The sequence below is a fragment of the Rattus rattus genome, chromosome 3, assembly GCF_011064425.1.
Source record: "Rattus rattus isolate New Zealand chromosome 3, Rrattus_CSIRO_v1, whole genome shotgun sequence".
NCBI classification, from domain to species: domain Eukaryota; kingdom Metazoa; phylum Chordata; class Mammalia; order Rodentia; family Muridae; genus Rattus; species Rattus rattus.
Genome location: NC_046156.1, coordinates 20664730 through 20683510, shown reverse-complemented (window position 1 = coordinate 20683510; position 18781 = coordinate 20664730). Strand labels below are relative to the sequence as shown.

Here is an 18781-nt window from a genome sequence, read left to right as displayed (position 1 = left end):
TATAAAAATCTAATAATTTGAAGCTTCTGAAGTAAGAAAGTAAAGTTCTTACTAAGTGTACAGCGTGGTCAATTTCTTCAGTAGTTACACCTGCTTTAATCATCCCAGCAGCAATGTCCAAAACTTCTCTGGCAAGCTGAAAAGGAAAACTAAATACACTCAAGATGAAATAAAAGAACCTATACGCTGTACTGCCTTTGTCCTGTGAAAACATCAGTCAGATGAAGTCATCTGAAGTCATTTTGTGTGCAATAATAATTGTCAGAAATATATAAATGTAAAAACAAATTTACATAAAAGCTGAGATAAACAGACTTACTATAAGTAAACTAATGAAGATGTATATCTTAAATCAGGTAAACAATTAACTGATGAAGGTCTAATCTGACATTTCTAAAATGGGGAGCATCAAGGGAAACAGTGATTTCCTCAAAAAAATCATAGCAAGTGAAAAAATATAAAACTCTCCAAGTAATTAACATTAAATCACTTTTCAAATACTGCTGCACAAAAGCCATAAATGAACATCTAAGGCTTTTCTTCTTTAGAAAAATATATGCATGTGATTCCAGCTAACTAGTCCACCCATCCCTCCATACTCCAAGTATCTCACAAGACTTTAGTATAACCCTGTGGGTGGGAGCCTTGGACTCTGTCCTGTGCTAGAATATTTGTAAATTCAGAATGACAAGTAGCATAAAAATTCTACTTAAAAAATAATGCTGCAGGGGCTGGGGATTTAGCTCAGCGGTGGAGCGCTTACCTAGGGAAGCGCAAGGCCCTGAGTTCGATCCCCAGCTCCGAAAAAAAAGAACCAAAAAAAAAAAAAAAAAAAAAAATAATGCTGCAAAAAAGAAAAACAAAAAAGCCAGGTGTGGTGTGCACGCCTTTGATCCCAGCACTCAGGAGGCAGAGGCAGGCAGAGCTCTGAGCTTGAGGCCAGCCTGTTCTACAGACTGTTTCAGGTCAGTCAGAACTCTTACACAGAGAAACCCTCTCTATAAGCATAAAATAGATGATGGTGACGGTTGTGGATGGTGGTGATGGTGATGATGATGATGGAAGTGGTGGTGATGATGATAGTGATGCAAGCTCGATGGAGGAGTAAAGTCATGCTCATCTCCCAACCTTTTCAGTTCAGTAAATGTTCATGCAAACAATACGAAGTTAATAAAAAAACGTGACTACAGATGACTTGCTGTTAGCTTATTTTAAATAGATTATTTAAATATAAAAAGATGCTTTGAAAGTAAGTGAAGGGCTGGAGAGATGGCTCAGTGGCTAAGAGCACTGACTGCTCTTCCAGAGGTCCTGAGTTCAATTCCCAGCAACCACATGGTGGCTCACAACCATCAATGATGAGGTCTGATGCCCTCTTCTGGTGTATCTGAAGACAGCTGCAGTGTACTCATATATAATAAATAAATAAATCTTTAAAAAAAAAAAAAAGTGAAAGGGATGGGTTGTAAGCATTTACAAGGTAAACAAATCACAGACTCCCCGTCTGTGCTCTTAACCCTGCTGTACCCAGGAAGAAAGAACAACTCTTACCCTGCACACAAGTCGCATGCCTTCTATATCTTCAGATGAGAGTAATTTAATCTGAGAAGTCCCTTTAAGAGCCTGCTCGGATTCAGACATTCCTGGAATGGAAACACAGCACACAGGAGTATAATCCGGCAGCACATAAGTCGCAGAAGGTGGCCGCAGCTGACTCTCCTACATACACTTAGTTCACATGGGCGGGGGCGGGGGAAGGGTAGTATTTTCTTAGTATTTTCAACACAAAGGTTAATAAAAGAAATTATAAAGGTATAGAAAGTATCAGATTCTATTACATAGCCCCAGGTAAATACTGCTGCGAAATGTCTGATTACTGTTCTTATGCACATAGATCATATCATAAAACCCATTTCTCACTTGAGTTATAATTAAAAGTTTGGAAAATACTGCCCAAATAATCATTAATGAATTTATTAGTCTAATTCAAGTTTTACAGAGACTTAAAAGAAATAGTCAACATAGCAATTACTTCAAAATCCTGGGGGTAGAGAGGGATGTAACAAATCAATCGTGTTTGACATTCTCTCAAATTAAAGCTCCCCAAACAAATTTTTCTGTAATTTTTTTTATGTGCATACCACATGTGTGTGCTGCCGTGGAGGACAGAGAGAGAACTGGATCACCTGAAACAGGAGTTACGGGGAGCTGGGTCCTTTCATACGGCCTAGCTCTCCAGCCCCCAATCACATCAGTATACAAGGTTATTAATTCAATATTAGAAAATAAATGACTATCCAGAATGATAATCCTCACAACGTGGGCATCAACCACCTCAAAATATAAATGTCAGACAGGAATGGACACCAGAGAACACTGGCACAGTGTGATTCTGGCAATACTAGAAAGAAAGAAAAACATAACACTTACAGGAAAAGATCAAAGCTTTATCAATTCCAGATACTACATAGCCCAAGAAGAGAAGCATGTGGCATATGGATGAAAACCAGCATTCATCATGTTAGCAGTTAAAATGTCAAAATCAGTAACGTTACTGCCTGCTCTCCCGGAGGTCCTGAGTTCAACTCCCAGCAACCACATGGTGGCTCACAACCATCTGTAATGGAATCCGATGCCCTCTTCTGGGGTGTCTGAAGACAGCTACAGTGTAACTCATATACATAGAATAAAATAAATTTTTAGCTCAGTGGTAGAGCCCAAGCGCAAGGCCCTGGGTTCAGTCCTTAGCTCCAGAAAAAAAAAAAAAAATCAGTAACTACCAGAATACAAACAAGCTAAAAACTAGTAAACACTAAAGTACCCAGAACAAATAAAAAAGTAAGAGTTTCAAAAAGGAACTCTGGAAACTCCACTTTAATCCAAAAAAGATTAATAGGGTTGGGGATTTAGCTCAGTGGTAGAGCGCTTGCCTAGCAAGCGCAAGGCCCTGGGTTCGGTCCTCAGCTCCGGAAAAAAAACAAAAACAAAAACAAAAACAAAAAACAAAAAACAAAAAAGATTAATAAAACAGAAAACATACCCTATTCTTAAACAGAACACTTAAATATTATCAAGACATCGATGCTTCCAAAATTAATCTGTATTACTAATTAATTAAAAATGCCAACAAGATATTTTTGATATCAAGACAAGCTTATTATAAACAGTACAGTAAAAGAAACATACGATACCCAGGAAAATTCTGAAAAAAAGCAAAGGGGACAGCAGCAAGGTGTGCACATATGAAAACATTCCTAATGGCCAACTTTGGCCATGGCACATGATTGGTCAAACAGATTAATCAAACGTCAACCACAGACATGTAAGAATTAAATATAATAATACAAGATACATTTATCTTGCTAACATACACAAGCACTGAAAGTGTGTCATTATATAATACAAATAATGTATAATGACAAAATAGAAGTGTTCAGCTGAGAACTGTTAACGTAGAAAGAATATTTTAGGAATTTGGGGGTGGGGAATCAGTAGTCTATGAGTAGACATTCAAAAGGATAGAAAATACAACCTCTAACACATGAAAAGATGGTAAGCCTTAGAATTAAAAGATGCAAGCTACAAAATATAGGTACAACGATTCAACTCTCAGGTCTATAAAGACAAGACTAACATGACAGAAAACCACACGGTGAGAGTGGGAGAGAAGCCAGTTCTCCCGCTTACTTTTCTCAACTGGACCACCCTCGCACAGGGTCACTGTGGTCCTCACTGAATCATTCCAATTTTAGCATATGCTCCATCAGAGAAGCATGCTCGTGTTTTTAATGAGGGCAATAACTGGCAAAATGTTCTGAAATTTCTAATACCTCAAAATAAAAATATATACATTCTTTAATTCAAACAATTACTTTAGATAATTAACCTTAAAAAAAAAAAACTCTTACATGTGGACAAAGATGAAAACACAAAAATAGAAACTACAATCAAATTCACAGAAGCAAAACCCTGCAAATAATCTAATCCAACCATTCATTATTAAGGAACCTAGTTGATAATTATGATACACCCACACGACGAAATTAAAATTATAGAACCAAAGCACTTACATGAACTCATATGGAATATGTCCAAGATAATAGATTAACATTAAAAGAAAACTAAAATGTAGAAGGTATATGTGGTGTGTTCACTCCGCATATAAACAGCACTGGATCTAATGTATGCCCGTAATATCTGAGGGATGTTCTTAACTGGATCTAATGTATGCCCGTAATATCTGAGGGATGTTCTTAACTGGATTTAATGTATGCCCGTAATATCTGAGGGATGTTCTTAAAGCAGCTGCCTCTAGGGAGCAGGGCTTCTCTTCAATGCAAAACACTTCTCTATTTGCTATATACATTTTTAAAATATAAGTTATTACTATACTCAAAAGAATAATAAAGTTACAAAAGTCCACATTATTTTATCATTCTTACTGTCTTTTCCTTATTTTATCTATAATGAATTTAACTAAATTTTGAGATTACATATAGAAAAATAATACTATGGCTCCGTGAGTTTAAGGAGCAATGCAGCTAACTAAATATGTGCAGGCACACTAGCTGCACACGGTGACACAGACGTGTAACCCCACACTCGGGAGGCTGAAACAGAAGGACCGTACACGTGAGGCCAGCCTGGGCAAGGTAGGAAAATCATGTCTCAAGACCAAATTTTGTAATGTTTTAAATTTTAAAATAAATAAATCATGTAAAACTGCTGGCATTCAACCATTCCTCCTTTCTGACATGCAAAACCAGTTAGCACCTAGTCCAACCTAAATACTGTACACATCCAAAGGTCAGAGACTACGTCCACTGACCTGTGTGGCAAATTACCCATCCTCTCTGCATGTCTCACTAATATTATCTATAAAACAGAGAACACAACAGAACCTACCTCAGAAATGTTCAAAGTATTAAATGGAGTAACACGTGCAAATAACTTGGCACAGTGCCTGACACACAGTTAAGCAAAAATAAACATGGGTTACTATTACGGAATCACCGTCACATCACGCTCATCACAGCTACCGTTAGCACCACCATTACTAGTCCTCCTTTCACTGCTACAGCCCACGGTTTTTAGTAAGGCATTTGCTCAGGCCTCCAAAATCTACTTAATTTGCCTTAATTTAGATAAGAGCAAAAAGAGAATACAAACCTTTCCCTCCCATCCTGCAGCTCATTTAACACAAAATACAGTATTTTTCTGAATGTATTCTTTAGTAGCCACATAACCACTGTTTTCGGAATTGGATATATTCCTAATGAGGGGAGAAAACTTTATCTTATATTTTTGGTTGTGAGCCTAGCCTTTAACAGCTGAGCCATCTCTCCAGCCCGAGAAAACTTTATCTTAAAAGCTCCAATGTGGCTTTAAAAAAAGAAACTATGTTTACACTCTACATCCAGCACTGGAAACTCTACAAGAAGAGCTTACCTAAGGGATGGTCAGCATAGTCCGGCCTCTGAATGTAACTGGGCACTGGCCGTGTTGGCATCTAAAAGCAAGAGTGAAATAAGTTCGACACCAGTTAACTAATAAGGAAGATAAATCTGGGAAGACAGTTAAAGAACTCAAGTCAAAGCTTTTAATAAAGTTAGTTCTGGCTGACATGTTAATGTCATAGCATTCGTGTCTCGCTCACTGGGATTAAGTTTATCTTCTAGCCTCAGTGACACATATATGCGATGGCTCAGGGTTTAAGAGTCAGCTCTTCAGGAGGACGGAAGTTCAATTCCCAGCATGCTCATCAGGTGGCTTACAACCACCTGTAACCCCAACTCCATGGAGACCCAATACCTCTGGTCTCTCCTGATACAGAACTCCTGTGCTCATACCCACACAGAGATATAAACACATAATAATTTAAGTAATAGAAGCAGTAAATCTTTAAAAAGAAATTAGAAATCACCAGCAGGGACCCTGTTGCTCCAAACTGATAGATAATAGCATTAAAGTGGCATCTCAGAGTAAAGTAAACCCTCCTAGAGGGAGAATACAGAATTCTTCCAAATTTTATATTGAAGACACATTTGTCTTTTTAAAGGTACCAATCAAATATATAAGGATAGCAAATTTCAAAACTCCAGAAAACCCCAGAGGATGTGGCTGCGCATGCCTTTAGTCCCAGTACTAGGGAGTCAGTGGCAGGTGAATTTGAGGCCAGCCTGGTCTACACAAAGTGAATTCTAGGACTGCCAGTGCTATGTGGAGAGACCTTGTCTCCAAACATCAAACCACTCGTCCTAAGAAGAAACTAATCTTGTACTGAAGTGGAAGCTTCATCTACTGTCTAGTTTTCACAGTTCTGGAAAATAATGACAGTCTTAGCTAGCTATGAACCCTTCCAGCTACAGTAATGAGCAGGCTCACTCCATGTACCCAATTCAAAAGTGGCACGAATGCTTTGGGAGTAAAGACTCTATTTATCAGGGGTACAGAGATGACTCAGTGGTTAAGAGCACTGGCTGCTCTTCCAGAGGTCCTGGGTTCAATTCCCAACAATTCCCACATGATAGCTCACGACCATCTGTAAAGGGATCTGATGCCCTCTTCTGGTGTGCAAGTGTACATGTAGGTAGAACTCTATACATAATAAATGAATAAATCTTTAAAAAAAGACTCAATTTATCACTGGATTTAAGGTTTTCCCCAACAAGTCAGAGGTGGTGGGTATCTGCAGCGAGGGAGCATTTACTGTGCACCAGAGGCTGCTGCACACAAGGACTGACAACAGCTGTGATTGCATGCAAACAACTCCTACAAGATCAAACCAGCAGAAACTGCAGTAGGGCTGAAGGAGGGGCTCATGAAGTCCCACCCCTGGCAGAGGAGCTCTAGGCAGCTGATGCCTGCTAGAAATGAGTCCCTGACAGTTTGCCTTTGCTCTGGTGGGCAGCCCTACCCATGCGTACGCAGGCAGAATTAAGTGGAGTCAGTCACTGTTTTAAAAGTCCATGATGTTAGGAAGGAAACGTAGTAGAGAAACAATGGAAGAGTTAGAAGAGAGTCTGAACAGAAAACATTGTGTTTATGAATGAAATTCTCAAACAGTTGTGGTACCTAAGCCACTGTAATTAGGTTACAATGGGTCATATTAAAGAATTGTAGAAAAGCAGTACCATACACCATTCTCCTATGGAATTAATGAAGTTTTCGTCTTTACATCTAAAAACTTTCCACTTCTTCCACAGCTGCCAATGGTCCCTCTTAGCTCCTAAATAATAAGACATGAAAGCTAGAATGGACATTCCTTTCTGAAGACAGCCCTGCTCACAATTCACCACTGGAATAAAATTACAAGCAGCAATTTCAGAAGACTGAAAATTGCTTTAAACACAATGTTACATTCTAATTACTTTACATACTCACCAGTGGATAATGTGGTCTGAGTTTACCAGTGTACCGATAGCCTGCCCACGGGTCAGTGTTCACATCACCTTCTAGAGTCCAGGAACATACTTCTCGCTTTGCCTTTTCATCTTCTGGAAGAGAGATAGACAGACGTAAACAGAAGAAGAGAAAGGATGCTTCAGACAGCGGCTTACTTTAATTTTCATTTAGTGAAACAAAAACCCAGCAAGCATCCGATCTAACCTAACAAAGCTTTCGGACACTCTCAGATCTCAGGGAAGAAGCACCACCTAGACACATACTGTACAGTCTCAAACAAAACAGCTTTCAACGGTGAGTGAGAGTGTGTGTGTGTGTGTGTGTGTGTGTATTATACTCTATAATATCAACTCATACAAAGTTAATTTTAGGAATCAAATAGGAACAATACCTTCCCATCTGAAATCAGACTTAACAGCTGAATTCTATTCTCTTATTATTGAATATCAGTGATCTTTAAATCACCTCAAAGCAAACTTACATAAAAAAACATTTCCAATTTAACCATTCACTGGCTTTTAAATGAAGGTTTTTAATCAATATAAAACTATTTCTGGGGCTGGAGAGATGGCTCAGTGGTTAAGAGCACTGACTGCTCTTCCTAAGGACCTGAGTTCAATTCCCAGCAACCACATGGTGGCTCACAATAGGATCCGATGGCCTCTTCTGGTCTGTCAAAAGACAGTGACAGTATACTCACATACATGGAATAAATAAATAAATCTTAAAAAAAAAATAAAAGATAAACTATTTCTGACCCCAAGACAAAAAGAGACTCCATTCACTGTCACTAGATTCAAGTACTACTGAAAATTCTTCAAAATGACAATTGATGCTTGCTTTAGGTAAGATTAGCATGAGATGGTTTGTCTGAAACAGGAGCCTCTGGGAATATGTCTTTTTCAATCTAGATTAGAACAATTGGGATTCAGGCTTTTGCTGAGCCTATATAAATCTGTATAAATCTGTAATCCCAGCATTGGGGGCCCAAGGCAGGCGGATCATGAAGTTCAAGCCGCAGCAGGCGCTACATCTCTAGATTCCAAGGCTGTTGAGGTGGCTCAGGGTACAAAGGAGCATTTGCCTGCCAAGCCTACATCTGGTCTCCAATACCCCACACGGTAGACAAAGAAAACCATATCCCCCAAAATGACTTCCTTCCACACATGTTGCATGTAAGGATAAATGAAAAAAAAACAAAAAAACAAAACCAAAAAAAAAAAACCGCTTAGCCACACTCCCAGGGAGGAGGAAGGAAAAAGGAAGGCAGGGAAACCTTTCACATCCAAACCTCCATGCTGATCTGCACTCCTGCCCTTCTACAAGTCTATTTTCAAAGAACTGAAAGCAGACCACAAACAAACAACACAGAGCCATCCAGACAGACAACACAGAGCCATCCAGACAGACAACACAGAGCCATCCAGACAGACAACACAGAGCCATCCAGACAGACAACACAGAGCCATCCAGACAGACAACACAGAGCCATCCAGACAGACAACAGAGCCATCCAGACAGACAACACAGAGCCATCCAGACAGATAACACAAAGCCATCCAGACAGACAACACAAAGCCATCCAGACAGACAACACAGAGCCATCCAGATGGACAACACAAAGTCATCCAGACAGAAAACACAAAGCCATCCAGACAGACAACACAAAGCCATCCAGACAGACAACACAGAGCCATCCAGACAGACAAGAGCTGAAACACAGGGTTCTTTTCTAATTCTGTACAGAGCTCACTTGAAATTTACACCTGAAAATTTAAGTAAGCTTTCATTTCAGGATCCATGTCATCTGTCCCAAATGCTAGACAAGCACTAATATCCTGAGATGAGCTGAGGCTGCTAGCAAAACTTTGTAAACTGCTTTGCTTTGAAAGCAAAGGATGCTGCACTATTTCTCAAAAACCACAATGCCACAGGTCCATAAGATACAGGCAGTGTGCCAAGAGCATCAGACTTCATTCAGTGTTAGGCCCAAAATACATGACCTCCAAGCCATATACATCCATTCAAGGAAACAAACCAAAAGCAGTTTATCTTTTCCTTTATGCTTTGGTGAACTTCCGCTTACAGTAGGTCCCACTCACAGACTAAATTCCCTCCTGTGGATAACACAGAGCGCTCACTAAACACAGATACTGCTTTATACCATCATGAAAAATATATTTTTTCAGAATTTTATTTCCTTTTCCTTCAAAGTTGGTTTGCCTAACCTCAGATAAAGCAATCTAATAAGCTTTATTAGACCAACTAACACCCAGAAACAGGCAGATGAGTACAAAGCACCAACACCATTAAGACAAAGTTCACACCAACCTCCACACACTACCTGGGCAAGCCATCCCATCAGATGGTACTGCTTTATGCATAGCAAGTCCTTGTCAATTTCCAGGTCACCGTGGCAGGCTGTCTCAGGTCAGCCACACTAATGACTAAACTTACAGGATGAGGAGCTAGCTGACACAGAAAGGCTATCCTGAATAAACATCTCGTCAGTGAAGCTGACAATAGCTAAGACACAGTTGATAGTTTCATTGGGGGTCATATAAGATACCTCCCAAAATGAGCAGGGTATGGACGGTGACACATGCCTGGTAGAAACAGGGAGGCCAGGAATTTAAGACCACTATCAGCTACAGGGCAACAGAGATCTGGCCAAGTAAAATCAACAAGTACCACATCCTCAGCCTATAATACGCAAACATTTCTAGCAAAGACAAGAGGGTGTCATAAGATTAGGGCACTATCAGGTACTGGCCTAGCTAGATCCTTAGCAAAGATCTCATGTTTTCATATTAAACCACAAAACAAGAGTAAGCAGATATAATTCAGACATTTTATTACATAATACCAAAAAATAGTAATTCCAGATGTCAGGATCATGCTTTCAGAACTCTCAAACAATACTTTCTGAACTAAAAGAAGTCCTGACACTAAGACAAAAGCCCCACTCATGGCAATGGACACAAGGATAAGCAATGTTACTTACTTGCTTTCTTATGTAGTAACTTGTGAGTCGCCCAGCTTCCTTTAAAGCATTCCTAAAAGAGCAAACAAGGACATCAGTGTCAGGCCTTCCTTAATCAGAAACATTTTTAAGGACTGTTACACAGAAGAAATAGGACTGGTCAGGCAGTACTACAGCTCTTCAATCCCACACTTCCAGAGGCAGGGGCATGCCGGTGAGTTCTACACCAACTAAGACTACACACTGAGACTACACTTCAAAAATAAACAAACAAACAAACACAGAGGCTAAAACACAAAGGTTTGCAACATAAATATTTAGAGAAAGCTTAATAACTGACATCAACTCATAGTATCAATTCAGTTCAGTGGTAGAGCATTTGCATGGAGTATATAGTGCCTTTGATACCTGAGTATTCCTACCCCGCCCCACCCCTGCATACTGTGTGAACACTTACTCCCTAACTACTGGTATTACTATTTGGGGAGGTTGTAGAACCTTTAAGGAGGAGCCCTGTGAGAAGAAGTAGGTCACTGGGGGCTAACCTTGAGATCTGATGCCTGGTCCCACTTCCTGACTGCAGACACAATGTGACCAGCCCACCTCATGTTTGGCCCATCAGTTATTACTATATATTGCTATAATGGACAATATCCCTTCTTAAACTGTAAGGCAAAAACAACCATCCCACCTCTACAATTCTTCTCTCAGGAAGTTTAAAAAAAAAAAAGGTCTTGGGCTGGAGAGATGGCTCAGTGGTTAAGAGCACTGACTGCTCTTCCAAAGGTCCTGAGTTCAATTCCCAGCAACCACATGGTGGCTCACAACCATCTGTAATGAGATCTGATGCCCTCTTCTAGTGTGTCTGGAGACAGCCATAGTGTACTCATATATAATAACTAAATAAATCTTTAAAAAAAAAAAAAAGGTCTTAACTCTGGGTACATCTGGAAACCAGCTCTCTCAAGTGCTCAAGTCTGTAGGTGTTCTCTAGTCTGAAGCCTTTGTGGTATCTATTATTGCTAGAACAGACTCATCATTAACATAATCTCACCCTCCCATATCCCTCCCTTCTCAAAGCACTATGTACTTCTTTATAACTTAAACTATGGAATTAGTTATGGAATGTTCATCTTACTACTTGTTTCATGCATTGTAAGATGGTGAGGAACCGTCTTATATTTACTGCTGAATGCCTAACCCAGTACTTTACCTCAGCATGAGTTGGTGCCACTCCCCAAAGATGGTATACTTGCAACATTTATTGCACACACACACGCACACACGCACACGCACACACACACACGCACACACACACACACACACACACGCACACACACACACACGCACACACACACACACACACACACACACACACACACACACACACACACGCGCACACGCACACACACGCGCACACACACACGCACACGCACACACACACACACGCACGCACACACACACACACACACACACACACACACACACACACACACACACACACACACACACACACACACACATGCACACACACACACACACACGCACACACGCACACACACACACACGCAAGGACAAACACACACGCACACATACACACACACGCACACACGCACACACAGACAGGAACACCACACTCCCCTTTCCTCTGATTGCGTATCTATGGTCTTTGGAAAGTCTGCAATGTAAAAATTCCCACATCACCGACATTTTTTAAAGACTTATTTTGTAGGGGACAGGAGAACCTCAGGAGCTCAAATTGTAAGGCAGTTGTCACCACCCATTGTGGGAGCTAGAAACGAGGTCCTCTGCAGGAGCTGCAAATGTCCTTTATCGCCATTTATCAAGCTTCCCCAAAAACATGTTTTTTTTACAGCTCTCTATTTAGTTTATTTTCATATCAACATTATCCCATTTATCATTTGTCTTATTTTCATTTCTGGTTGGTCAGTTCCTTCTGACCATCCTCTTCTGTGAAGTGGTACAGGACATATGTGGATGTGAGAGAAGCAAACAGGCAGCGCCTGCTCCATGTGAGCCGAGAGACAGAGGCAGTAGAGTCACTGACCAGGGAGAGCCGTGGGGGTGATGACCAGCTCACTGACACGCACATCTAGTATGAACTAGTAATCTACATACTGAACAGTTAGGATTCTGTCCTTGCTATTTTGAAAGAATATGTCCAGAATATAATTTGGACATGTGCCTGTAATCCCAGCATAAAAAAGCTGGGAGGACCCAGCTTGAACTATATAATGAGAATTTGTCTCAAAAAAATAAATAAATAAATAAATAAATAAATAAATAAATAAATAAATAAATAAAGTACCCAAATGTCCTAGCCAATACTGTCAAATATTTTTATTTCTTTAGATCTGTTTTCGATACATGAGGCTGGAGCCCAAGCAACTGGGCAGCAGGTAAGAACACTTGTTGAGGTTGTGGAGGACCCTAGTTCAGTTCCCAGCACCCACCTGGGGACTCAACCATCCTTAACTCCCGTTCCGGCGGTTCTGATGACCACTCCTGACTCCCAAGAATACCAGCACCCCTGCTGTACACATACAGACATGCAGACCCAACACGCTTACACATGGTAAGTAATAAACAAGGCGATCAGCATCTAAAAGTTATATACCAAACACTGGTTGGTATATAACTGGTTACATGTTCTTGTTAACCCTCTTCCCAACTCTAAGGATCCACCATCCACCCAGAAGGACACAGGGAAGACAGCTCACTGCAATGCCATCTCCTCTCACTTAGCTACAGTCACTGACTTTCTAAGTTCTGAAGGCCACAAACAGTAGCACACTATGTCCTTCTCGGCTGATGGAACAGAACAGAAGCTACGTAACAGCAGTCAAGAGAGTCAAACTTTAGCTGGCCCAGAGGGCGTGCCTTCAGTCCCAGCACCTGCGTAGTCCCAGCCTGCTCTACACACTGAGTTCCAGGACAGCCAGGGCTGCCCAGAGAAACCCTGCTTTAAAAAAAAAAGGGGGGGGGGAGGAGAGAAGGAAGAGAAGGAAACGCTAGTGCCATCACAGTCAGCAGACACCTTGTCTAGCGTACCATCCATCCTTTAGAAGGGTGATGCAAGGGTAGAACCCCACTTTCCACATCGGGCCCACTGCTTTCATCTTCGCTTAATGAACTGAGCACACATTGACACAAGGAACTTCAGAAAACACAACAAAGAATACACCTCAGCTCCCACCTCAAAAAACCAAACAGCACCCTTGCCCGTGAAGAGAACTGCTGTTAACTTAGTAGAAAACACAAAACCTTCAGAAAGCTCAATTTTAAGGATAATGGGTCTTATTCCATTGAAGGAAGAAAATTTCTTAAAATGAAACAACTCAGGTAAAACGATTTTATTTTTTTATTAAAATTATTTATATAGTTTACTTTTCTGGTCAGTGCCTTACCTATCAAAACCATATGACAGGAATTCTTAGTGCTCCTGTTTCCAAAGATAATGAAAACCAGAGGTTACATGCATGACCTCACCCGGCAGAGGAGCCCCTGCTCTCCTTCTCAGACAGTTACTCATTCATTCAAATGTGCTGACCACTCACTGCCTCCAAAGTACAGAAACAGGGAAGGAGCATTCGGCTAGAAGGACAGCTCACCTGATCAAACACTGCTTAACGGATAGGGTAACTGCAGGTCATTAGCATGGCATACTAGTGTTCCAGGATTAGGGAACTGAAGAATGAGAGGAAGGGGGAAAACTGAAGAGAACATGCCCAATGGCGAGGGAAAGCCTTAGGCTCAGCACCAGGTAAACTGTGTTTAGAAAAAGTTAGTGACTGCATCAAGGTCTCTACTGGGGCTCACCACAGCTGTGATTTCGAGGACAAGTAACATTTTGGGTAAGTAAAGATATGGACACAGCCCATAACTACAGAAGGTACCCTAGTGTGAGAAGAGCTGCTCTAATGGTGGAGTCAGAACACCTAAAACAGTACGTAAGAACCTCATTACTGGGCTAGAGAGATGGCTCAGCAGTTAAGAGCACCAACTGCTCTTCCTGAGGTCCCGAGTTCAATTCCCAGCAACCACATGGCGACTCACAGCCATCTGTAATGGGATCTGATGTCTTCTTCTGGTGTGTCTGATATACATTAAATAAATATTTTTTTAAAAAAAAGAACCTCTTTACTAAAAAAAGCATGATCCAACAGTGGGAAGTGACTTGGACACTAAGATCAAGTCTGGTTCTGTTGGAATGGTGTGTTTATAAAGTGGGGAATTACAGTGGAGAAAAGAACTCTACTACAACTGATTCAGTGACAAAATTTACAAACTAGCCATGGGAGGAGGTAATAGGAATGCAGAAAGACATCAGAAGCTGCTCTGGTATATTTAGTTACATGGATAACAGGAATACTAGTAATATACACACAGACCCCAGTACAGACTACACTCATTCTACCATTCTGAGTCAATCTTAGATGTCCTATTCTTTACAACAGAATGCCACCCATGCCTGGTGAACAGGAAGCTGGTAAGCATTTAAATGTCTTCATTTATAACTATGCTGCTCTCCCCCTTCTCTTTCCTCCCTCCAACCCTCCCCATAAGCCACCTTGCTCTTAATTCCATTGTCTCTATTACTTTGTAATTGTGTGTGTGTGTGCGTGTGCTTGCGTGAGTATGTTCGTGTCTAAACATAAATATCACTGTCTCAGTCCATACAATGATCCTTATGTGTATGTGACTTCTGAGCTGACCTCTTGGGACTGGATAATCAATTTGGGAGCTGTCGTCAGTACACATCAATCCATGTATGCCACCCAGTTGTTTTTAAGATTTCATTTCTATATTATGTGTAAGGGGACTCCGCCTTCGCCTTCAAGTATGCCTGTGTACCAGGTTGCCTGGTGCCAGAGAAGGTTGTGAGAACCATGTGGTACTGAGAACTGAACTTAGGTCCTCTGGAAAAGCTGCCAGTGCTCTTAACCACTGAGCCATCTCTTCAGCCCAGCCATTGTTTGTTTGTTTGTTTTCTTCCTTTTTTTGAGATAAGAATTTCATCATGTTTGAAGGGCTGGCCTTAAAACTCACTATATAAACCAGGTTGGCCTTGTAGAGCTTTATCAGCTTCTGCCTCCGAGGCACTGGGATTAAAGAAATATGCCACCACACCCAGCACCTCCCAACTTACACTGTATGAACTGGATATATTGATACATTGATCTGTTCAGATGGCACCCAACCTTCATAACCAAGTTTTGTTTTATATCCAGGTTCCACACAGAACTCAGTAAGTTAAACTGGAAAATGTCAACACCCCAAGAGGCCCTGAGCTGGGTTGATAGCTCCAAGGTTATTTTCAGATCAAGCAATATGTCTCCCTCTGCCATGTTCAATGCCTGGAAAGTGATGGCAGCCAAGATCAAGGATCATATGCTCTCTAAAAGCAAGACCTGCACAACAGTGACGCTCTCTTGCAATGGTTTATCCACAAATGCTGAGGCTTTCAGTCATAGGTTTTATCTTACATTTATTTTTTTTCATCTACTTTATATTAGAAAATAGTTCTTTTGCTATTTTCATATAACTATTCTCTCACCACCCTCCCACCCCACCTCAGAGATAGGGTTTCTCTAAGGAGCCCTGGCTGTCCTGGAACTTGCTTGTAGACCAGGCTGGCCTAGAACTCAGAGATCTGCCTGCCTGCCTCCCAAGTGCTGGGATTAAAGGCATATGTCACTACAACTGATGACATAATTAGTCTTATTTAACTTTATCTAGATACCAGCATTAAATTGTACTGGAATCCTTTAAAAGAACAAAACGTCATAAATTACAGGGCTACAGTGTCTTCCTTAATTTTATTGTCAGCACAATCTCATAGAATACAGAAGGGAAAGTATCCTCATTCTGTCTGTAAAAAGTAGCACTGGAATTTGGGAAATTAATTTCACTTACTCAAGATCTCAGAAGAATTAGCATGCCAAAGCCTTTAGACTATTGATTAACTCTCGTCTCCCAGGAACCTGTCAATTTATTGTCAACGTATTTATACGCTTGTCCTCAACAAACTGTAACTAAGAGCATAATAACTATCTACTGCTGCCTTGCCATTATTCTGAGTCCTGAAACACAACGCAACACAAATACCGTTCAATAAACACACACTTCTGTCAGGGCCCCACTCACTGCTAGGTTTGCTCACTTGCACAAAAACGTCCACCTCGGAGCCTTAAAGCACAACCCTTGAGGGAACTGTCCTTTCTACTCCGTAGGAACTTCAGTAAAAGAAGTGACTCATCCCTTTACCTTACCAGTTCTCAAATTAATAATCTGAGATGCCAACGGAAAAGAATGAATTACACAGACCTCTCCCCCCCCCCCACGCCTACACTCAAAGTTGCTTAAATGTCAAAGCATGGTAGTAAAACACAAAAGAAGTGGGGCTGAAACTAGCTCTTCCTCTACGGGAGACTGCAGCCACCCCGAGGCCCCGGCAGGTCGCTTCCGTCTCAGACAGGGATTGCACAGGCACGGGAGAGAAGACCCGGGAGCGCGGCCCGCGGCGTCCAGACCCGACCCCGGCTCGGGCGGAGGTCGTGGGCTACCGGTTCCCGCGCGTCCCTACCTGCGCACACACCTGGCCGCCCTCGGGGCCGCGGATGCGTGGCCCGAACCCGCCGCAGGTCAGCTTCCGCCCCCGCGAGCCCCGGCGGCCGGCTCCCGAGGCCCGGGCCGCTCCGAGGCCCAAGCGGGAGGCGACAAGGCCCAGAGGCGGAGGACCGGAGGGGCGCGGGGTGGGCGGCTACCTGCGAGCAGAAGTACGAGCCCTGGATGCCCAGCTTGATGCAGGTGGGACACTGGAGCTTGGCCTCGCTGCTGCAGCCGTCCGTCTCGCACACCCGTGTCTCCACCGCCGCCATGCTGCCTGGCTGCCGGAGGAGGGAGGAACCGCCAAAGGGAGGGGAGAGAGAGAGAGCGACCCAGCCGGGGAGGAGCTCAGATCCTAGGCCTAGGCGCCGGACCCGGAGGAGTAGGGCCCACCCCTACGCAGCGCGCCCCGCCTACTCCGCGCACGCGCGCCCAGCGCCCCGCCCCTGAGCGCGCGCTCACCTGCTGTCCCGCCCCTCCCGTCCAGCCGACCCCCGACAGTCCCGCCCTCTCCGCGCACGCGTAGTGGTGCCCCGCCCGCAGCCTCCCGCAACCTCCCGCAGGCTCTGCGTTCCCCGCACAAAGCCTTGCAGCGGTGGCGATGCCACGTAGGGTCCACGGAGACCCCACACCCCACTTCTGTCCACTGGGCGCCTCGGGAGTGACGTCGGGACAGGACAGTGAAATTCTTGAGCCTTCAGTGTTTCCTTGACTTGCAAGTGGTTGGGAAGGGCGTGGGCTCCTCTGGTTGGTTCACCTGGCGCTTCTTGGAAAGTATTTCCTTTTTCTGAGTTCCGCTTCTCTCTGTCAGTGCCTGCCTCAAAAAGAAAAAAATACTCTCATTCTTAAAAAATCATCAATGGGCCGAGATGGGACTGAAGTCCGCCCTTCCTTGTGCCTTTCTTTCCACACCCGGCCATTGAAATCAGTAATGTAGTAACTGCCAGATTGTTCAATACTAGTGAGATATATATATATATATATATATATATATATATATATATATATATATATGATCTGATTTTATAGTTTGAGAAAATTCTACCAATCAAGAGCTGAGGGGGTTACCCAGGCAGTGCTGGCACATGCCTTAAACCTAGCACTGGGGAAACAGAGGCAGACAGATCTGAGTTGGAGGCCAGCCTGGTCTACAGAGCAAGTTCCTGGATAGCCAGGGTTACCAGGAGAAACCCTGTCTCAAGAACCAAACCAAAAGAGAAAAGAAATGGGAGAGTAAAAGCTTTTAGAGTTTATCAGATACAAACATCAATACACAAAATCAATAGACAACAGACCGTGAATTTTGTTGTTGTTGTTGTTTTCTAATCTTTTCCACCTTAATAAACCAGAAAAGCTCTTATTTTCTTTAGTAACTTTTGCTGTATAGCCACTGTAAAAACATCTAATAAAAATGTATACATTGAGGAAATTAGTGACTACATATGTGTATATGTTTGAATATGACATGTAACTGAACAAATCCCAGCTTCCTAAACTGTGGCTCTCGACTTCTAAATGTGGAGTCACAGAGTATTTGGGAATAGTAAAGTTTTTGAAATCCTAACAACCAAAAGTTATTTCAAAATTAAACGCAAACTGCTTGGATTTTGTGCGTTGTGGCCTCTGCAGCCTTGATTCTGAACCCACTGCACGTACACTCTGCATCGCGGGTGCTGCCGCATAGGCAGCAACAAACACTGCCTGGACGAGACTGCTGGAGACCAGTGTGTGCTGTGAATCACCGTACTTTCACCATATTTGCTC

At 42.3% G+C, this 18781-nt stretch overlaps 1 protein-coding gene across 1 annotated transcript in view; it reads right to left on the bottom strand.

Moving 5' to 3' along the window:
* Positions 1–17700, bottom strand: part of Metap1 (methionyl aminopeptidase 1) — a 35000-nt gene extending 17300 nt beyond the window's left edge. The window contains exons 1-6 of the mRNA XM_032897255.1: positions 17176–17700; positions 10409–10460; positions 7384–7496; positions 5449–5509; positions 1552–1643; positions 53–136 (exon numbers count right to left, since the gene is read on the bottom strand). Coding sequence (XP_032753146.1) covers positions 53–136; positions 1552–1643; positions 5449–5509; positions 7384–7496; positions 10409–10460; positions 17176–17289 — 516 coding nt within the window. The 5' untranslated portion in view covers positions 17290–17700. The remainder of the gene's footprint in view (positions 1–52; positions 137–1551; positions 1644–5448; positions 5510–7383; positions 7497–10408; positions 10461–17175) is intronic.
* Between the last annotated feature and the right edge of the window lie 1081 nt (positions 17701–18781).